Source organism: Mizuhopecten yessoensis, unplaced genomic scaffold (genome assembly GCF_002113885.1).
Source record: "Mizuhopecten yessoensis strain PY_sf001 unplaced genomic scaffold, ASM211388v2 scaffold3311, whole genome shotgun sequence".
Taxonomy (NCBI): domain Eukaryota; kingdom Metazoa; phylum Mollusca; class Bivalvia; order Pectinida; family Pectinidae; genus Mizuhopecten; species Mizuhopecten yessoensis.
The window spans coordinates 58,528-66,561 of record NW_018404981.1 but is presented as its reverse complement, the minus strand read 5'-3'; the positions used below and the strand labels follow the sequence as shown (position 1 = coordinate 66,561).

Sequence of the window (8,034 nt, the reverse complement as noted above, 5' to 3'; positions counted from 1 at the left end):
TCCGGTTTACACCCTGAGATGTTCATTTCAATAGTTCATATAATTCATATAGCGATTACGCCGATTGAAAGCTGTGAGCTTCTTCTGGCGCGTTTGAATATATGTTAAAACACTTTCACTTCCGGCAATATAAACCGTCTTAGCTATGAATGGTGGTTAGTGCTATTCTCCGTTGTGAACCTTTTTAATTTCACATATTTAAGACCATGTATCTTTCACCAACATCACAGGATCTAAAAATGACCACATGTTTCTATTGTCTTTGAAATATAAAATACCTGTGTATTGCAGAAAGGCTTGTCTTTTCTTTTAAAATATTTCGTGAACAACACAAAAATTATATACTTGTCGTAAAATACCTTGTATTAATAAAAGCACCTTGGTAGAGCGACTATGGAGATTATTGTTATATTAGTTCAGAAATCGTTGCTCTATAAATAGTACATCGCAGATGAGACAGACGAAAGACAAAAATAATTCAAAGGCATAAATCAAGTTTTTTTCAATTTTATTTCACCTCCGAACATCCATACTTGGCAAATTATGCCATACATGTATTCTTAACCAGCAAGATTAACCCTTTCAGAAGGACAACATATTTGAAAATATATAGCTATTTTGTGATATTTTATAGAAGGCAATATTATAACGGGATGAGACTCCAATAATATGTAATACTAACAGGGAAAACGTTGAACAAAATTCAACCACTCACATTATTAAGTAACGTGCATCATACAGTAACCATAGTAACAATTTGAACGATTATTTTCACAACACTGACAACGGGCCTGGGAAGGGAACAACAGAGTAACAACGCACCTCCCAAGTTTTAACAAATTAAAGACTCGAACACACAATATTTAAAATATTGAAAGAATAATAAAACATATAATAACCATCCATTAAAGGACTCATTAATTAATCAATTAAAAGATTTAAATAGATAAAAACGCTCAACGTTGGGATAGAAATAGTTCAAGCTGAAAAAGGGAAAAACGAAAACTAGATAAATCGTTTTTGGTTTCTTAAACCGACCTATTACATCAACAGACACATTAGGTAATAGTAGTTAAATACGAAGGTAGAAAAATAAGTTATGCTTTAACTTTGAATATGCTTCTCATATATTTCAGTTCAACGTAGCACTTTCAGAATCACATACATTCGGAAACCCCTTATATATTGCCTGGGGTTAAGCCATTCGGAATCCTTTTGCCTCTTCATCTTTTAAAGTAGAAGGGGCACATAGAGAAATATCATCTATATAATCGCTCTCAGCGGGAAGATATAATAAAATTTGCTTCATAAGTTTTGGGGAATATTTCAGATCTAACATCATTATATATTAATTAACATATATTTTAAGCACTAATACACAAAAACAAACTGCTGCCAATGACAAACTCAAAATTAGATGAAACAAATGAAATACTGTGGATGAATAATGATAACATGAATATGACGAACGTGCTCGAATGGAAAATGAATGATTAAAAATCAATAACAATATTTAAACAACAACAAGAAAGGAAACTTCAAGTTTTTTTCTCTTAATTATCAATAATTTAGAGACATTAAACTTTACAATTATTTTTTTTAAACTGGTAATAATTTGCAACTGAAACAATTGACTTTAAAGCAATCTATATAACTCTGATCATTGCACGCCATGGATCTAGCACCAATAAGTGACACGACCAAGACTAGAAATTGTGTTAGATAGATTTTTGTGCCATTTTTTGCGTCATGGACCTTTTTATAAAGACCGTTTAAGAGAGTTACATATATATACATGTAACAAAACATTAAGGCCTGAAAAAATCTTTTAACATAATTTCTTAGGTCGTACACTTCTGTAGTCTTACACCCACAGTGTATCATCACAAGGATATATACTATATATAAGTAATATATACTCGGTATATATCGCAATCCGGACCAAGGAAAGACAACAAAATTAAAGCATTTGATCTATATAACAATTTTCACCGGATTCCCTGATGCTGATCAACACACATTTTAAAAATTGAGTTAAAGTTTAACTCCATAATTGAGCATAAGACATCTGAGTTACATTGATATTGTTCGTCTCTTTGGAATTTATATATTCCATGTGTTTCGTAGCGTGTTTGAATGAATGATCTGATGAATGAATGTTTGTAAGTCTTTGGATCACAAAATGTCAACAGTCTCGTTTGAATTAACTGTTTATAACGAGGATGTTGTCACTATGAGCGGAAGTGACGTACTAGGCCCGCTAGTACAGTTCGATACGAGACCTTCCGTCATAGCACCTGAAGACGTTGGCAGAGATGATGTAGTAGCTATAATCTTAGCCTCTTTCTTCATCTTTTGTTTCAAATGTACTTTAGCGTGACGTTTCTTTTCGTCACTTCTTGCAAATTTGCGTCCACAAACATCACATGAAAACGGCTTTTCTCCGGTATGCGTGCGCACGTGTGTAGTCAAATGGTCACTTCGACTGAACGATCGCATGCATATCCGGCAGTGAAAAGGCTTCTGTCCGGTGTGAATGCGTATGTGGCGCGTGAGTTCATCGCTTCGCGAGAATCTCCTGTCGCAGTTCTCGACTGGGCAAGCATATGGTCTCTCATGAGGAGGTGTTTTACTAGGCCGGTTGGGGTACTTTCTTGGCTTAAGGGGAATCAACTTCAGCGCCCCCTGTTGGTATGGCGTGTTGAGCACAGCGGGTAAAGATGGAGTAGGGGACACCGAAGCTGAAGGAGAAGCAAAGTCTGTTTGTGTAGGTGTCATCATAAAGTCACTTGGCAAGTCTGATAATGGCTCAGATTTGATGGGCACTTGTTGGAACCCGGTTTGGGTGAAGCCGGTAACACCGTGTGATGATACCTGACCAAGTGCAGAAAAGTCAGGCAACTGAGTCTGTGGTTGATTTGTGTTCATTTGTTGTTGTTGCTGTTGTTGTTGCTGTTGTTGGGGAGAATTTTGAACCGTCCATTTGAATTCGGCATTCATATTAATGTCTTTTGAATTGAGGTCCTCTGTAAAATGCAGTACGGTTTGTGGGATGCTTTGAGGAACATTTACCGACATCGATGACGTCACAGGGTAGTTGAGTTGCTGTGCACAAGAGTTAAACACCGGCTGTTGTTTCATTGGTATATTATTATAAGATGTCATCGCCGGGCGAGATGAGTAAGGCGGTGGTGGCGGTGTCGAGAAGTTCAGACTGGACGTGTCGACGGCGGCGAGAGATTCGCACATTTGGTGTTCGGGTGAACTCTGGTTGGAGCTAACGGGGGATCCGAAACCTGTCGAATATGTGTCAGTTTGATCCATCATCAGGTCGGCCGGTGTTGGGGACTCGGCGTGTGAGTGGTGGGAAGTGGTTGAAGGGGTCGGGCTAAACGAGCCATGTTGGCATTGAGCATTGGAGATGAATGAGTAATCTTGTCCAGTTCCCTGTGGTATTCCGGTCCCTACCTGGGCCTGAATCCCCTGTGTAGCCTGCGTCAGAATACTGAAGAGTGGGGACAGCGGCGTGAAGATGCTGGGCGTTATCCCCTGGGGCAGGGCGTCACTACTGCTGGATGTAGGCGTAACCGATGTTGTGACCAGTGTACCCTTGTACTGGATTCGGTGGGTGAGATTAGAGAAATTTGCCTGGTCATCCTGCTGTAGTGGTATCTGACTTCTAGCAAAAACGCCATCCTTCTCCGGTATGGTGATCTGTGCTTCGATGTTAGCTGAAAAGACATAAATAGATCACCAATAAGTAAAAACGTTGCATAGAAGCATTTTTAAAAAGTGGTAAATAAATAAGAAAAAATAATCCATAACCCTATTTTCTCTTTATAATTTTAAGAATGAGGTGTAATGGTATAAACAATGAAATTAATTATAAAAACAAATAAATATGTTGACATATCGATAACTAATCAATGAACAACATATATAGAATTTTTTTTTATTATTTTTTTATTTTTTTATTTTTTTTTATTTTTTTAATTCAAAACAAATTAAATTAAATTCATTAATACTAGATTATTAAACCGATCTATTTGTATTAAGTGCAGTTGTATTTATAAATACAAGTCTAATATAAAAGTAGAATCGTTATATATTGTATGATGAATAATTTATTCAAAGTGCGTGTACAAATGTCTATTACATTTGAATAATTAAAATATGAAAATTAGACAGGATCAATTCGCGTACGATATCTGTTGTGTATGAGGACATTGTCCATAATTGCCTGGGTCACGTATTACGCACGAGACTACTCGAGACCGATCTATGACGTAGGCTTGTAATGGATAGTTATCTCTGATTGCGGCTATTTATATGTAAGCCCCGCCCCCTCTGTGTCGGCTTTTGCCGAAACCGTGGGTGTCGAAACGTAAACACTGGTTCCACATGGTTCCTCGGTGGTGTACCCACCTCATCGACAATTCATAAGATGTACGAAACAATATTTGAGAGTATTTCACAAGAAAAACGTAAAAATATGGTTCGTATTGCTAATGAATGAATGTCGCAGTATGGCTCCAGGCCAAAGTGTTATCCGATATTCATGACGTCAATGGTGGCTGTTCAACATGAATGGGCTAAGAATAGACACAAGTCTAAATACGCTATGCGGGGTTACTATGCCGAGTGAATCGATACAGCTTTGAATCAATAACCTGACTGTATGAATGAAAATGTACAACTGAAAATCCGTAGAAATATACTTGAAACATATCTACATAGCATACCAGTAAAATAATTAGAAAATGTGCAAGTATATGATTATAAATGAGCATAGTAATAGCGGTAATATAGCATGTTGACGAACAGCTGATCGTGGTTTACCACGATTAATTTATAATACATACCGGTAGCTGTGATTGGTACGGGGCCCAATGGATCACATCCAAAGAATGTAACATCCGAACTACTGGTAACAGGTGTGTTGAGACAGTCATCAAATGATTCCGAGGGAAGTCGACTCCCTCCGAATGCTGAAGTGTCAAAACACAGGTTTGCTAGACTCATCTGGTCTGCTAGGGCTACCTGTGACAGTGTGTCCAAACCGTCCATAATCATTGTTTACTAATAACACCGTCCGTGTAAAACGTATGTCCAATATCCCTATGATGTGTTAACACTGTCCGACTACGGAGAGCTTAATAGTATCGTTGCTAAAATCATCTACACACCAGCATTGATCCTCGACTCGGCAAACTCTGAATGAACTTCACACCGGATCGTATTTATGAATGAAACCGTTTACGCTAGACTTCCCATATATGGGATACCACGTGATCCAAGTCATATACTAGAGCCAATCACGGCGCATGGAAGACTGGTTGCCGGGCAGCGTCTCCATGGCTCCCACTAACGTCAATGCCTACGTCATTCATAAATAATAGATAACCTTTACTATCAAATTTTACTATTAACTAGTAGGTCAGGCTAATTTAAGGTAAAAATAAAGATTTTTCAAAATCAACATTTTCGTGCTATATAGAACGTATCTAGATACAGAAGCTTGTCTAAAAATTTTGAAGAATCATTTCACATTTATCGAGAAAACCTTCGTAGTAAGTTGATGAATGGAGTGTGTGAATGAATTTCATAGTAGTAACCTTTGCCCTTCCGAGTCCACAATTGCCTTATATGGAGTAGAAGGACAAATTCCACGTGCTGACGTCAGAATCGTTATAGGAAGCTTGTTTGCCTTATATGGATCGTGTATCTCCGGTAATTGTCGTGATGTCGAAAACGGAACCTTGTTTGCCATTTAAGGATTTTTCCGTGTTGGCGGAGTTTTACGAAGTTTCCACTGGTCGTCCGAAGTTAAATTAGAATCGTGACGTACATTGCTGAACGAGCTGTTTAGATTTGGTGCTATTTCTGGCCATAGCACAGTAAATGTAGCTGAGCGCAGACACAAAAGGAATCAATTTAACAATGCGAAGTTCGTATATGTATCGAAGTGGCCAAAATTATATCAAATTGACCCATACATAAAACGTTGGTATCGATCTTTGGATGGGAGCTTCGGTGCAGAGGCACCAGGCGGGGTTTATATTTAACCGTATATTTATGTCTCTGGATCATTTGGACAATAATGCACATTAAATACAAAAGATATTATTTCTTAAAATATTCGCTGACCAAATATATCATTAATGTGTACATTTTGTAGGGAACACAAATTGTTTTGCAACAGAATGTAACAAAAATGTTTAGGAACAAAATGAAATATAAAAATACAAATATTTTGTAACAAAAAATAATATGTAATTTGTATTTATAAAAAAATGATATTTAAGTGGAGATTTTTTAAACAAATTGTCTAACGTGTATTTGCAACAAAATTACATTCTAAAAATTATATAAAATAACCATGATACTTTCAAATAATGAATGCTCTTTTTTTCTTCACAGATAATTATGGCATGGATTAAAACGGATTAAATATACCACCAGGACCACCTGCGTTTGTGTTGTAAGTGATCGAGGCATTAAAGAGAGAGTCGAAAAGATGGATCGTGTTTGTTAGACTCCAGTACTTCACATTGTAGATAAGCAGGGTAAGTAGGTCATGGGTTATAAATGTATTTATACAATAGGCCCAGCCGTATGGGATATTGCCAATTGTCAGCTTGAGATCCAGGCTTTGATGTGACTGCCTGGGGCTATGTATACACAAATACACCAAGTCAAACAGTATCCAGTCTTATAAAACCTTATTATGATATACATGATTAGTCTGTGTGACCCTTCGGTGAAAGTGTGTCCCTGTTTATGTAGGCTCTTAATATTTTTGTCACTCCAGAACGAAAAATGTTGCATATATGACTAAATCTTATTACACACACACATATATATATAACAGATGTTACAAAATATCAATAGTTTACCATATTAACTGTTACAAAATATCGATAGTTTACCATATTAACTGTTACAAAATATCGATAGTTTACCATATTTACTGTTACAAAATATCAATAGTTTACCATATTTACTGTTACAAAATATCGATAGTTTACCATATTTACTGTTACAAAATATCAATAATTTACCATATTTACTGTTACAAAATATCAATAATTTATCATATTTACTGTTACAAAATATCAATAATTTAGCATATTTACTGTTACAAAATATCAGTAATTTAGCATATTTACTGTTTCAAAATATCCATAGTTTACCATATTTACTGTTTCAAAATATCAATAGTTTATCATATTTACTGTTACAAAATATCAATAGTTTACCATATTTACTGTTTCAAAATGCTCAACTGAATTTGTTTTCAGTACAGACTGACCAGAGACGTAAATATTATTGTAATATCACGTCTCTAGTCTGACTCCATCAAAAATTAAAAATATACCAAACTTTTATATAAATAATTATTATTACCTTTTTCGTGGTATTCACAATAGACTTTTTGCAATTCAGCACACTTGATGTTCAAAAACCCATTTCATAGAAGCCCGTAGAGGGGAGGGCGTCTTTAGCTTACATGTATTATCAGCCCTTTTGTCACTCATGCGACGAACACAAGACTGTGCTTCACATATTGATGGAATGTGCCGGTTTCAATCTAATTAAAATTAAATTTTCAATCGCTCCCGTTTACTGATATGTCGCGTTGAAGATCTAACAACATCCCGTAGAGGGTCATGTTCAGGTGACCTTTGCATTAACCAATCAGATGAGAGCTTACGCATTTCTGTAAGTGATGATGTAATGATTTCGGAACACACTTGCTATGGTAAAAGACCGAGAGGTGTCAAATGAGCATCGAAAATGGCGGCGCCCATGACACCACGCCGTGTCTATCTACAAGACAACGTTTGTACAATTTGTGGATTTTGCTTTGAAATAAGAGAGACTTCCTCTTCTGGTGATGTTATCGTTAAAAAGTTTAACAACCTGAAACTAAAACTAACCAATGACAGGCTTCGCAATATTACTGGACCAGACGAAAAAGTAGATTTTGGGCTACGAGGTGTCTGCATTGAATGCTACAGGTCCTGCTTTCTG

The 8,034-nt window shown here is 36.4% G+C and overlaps 1 protein-coding gene across 1 annotated transcript; it reads right to left on the bottom strand.

Annotated features, from left to right (window-relative positions):
• Positions 1–491: 491 nt before the first annotated feature.
• On the bottom strand, positions 492–5,267 carry LOC110447321 (early growth response protein 1-B-like). Its single transcript, XM_021492930.1, has 2 exons — positions 4,863–5,267; positions 492–3,731 (listed from the first exon to the last, which is right to left on the bottom strand). The coding sequence occupies exons 1-2, from the start codon at positions 5,071–5,073 to the stop codon at positions 2,212–2,214; spliced, it is 1,731 nt and encodes a 576-aa protein (XP_021348605.1). The 5' UTR covers positions 5,074–5,267; the 3' UTR covers positions 492–2,211.
• Between the last annotated feature and the right edge of the window lie 2,767 nt (positions 5,268–8,034).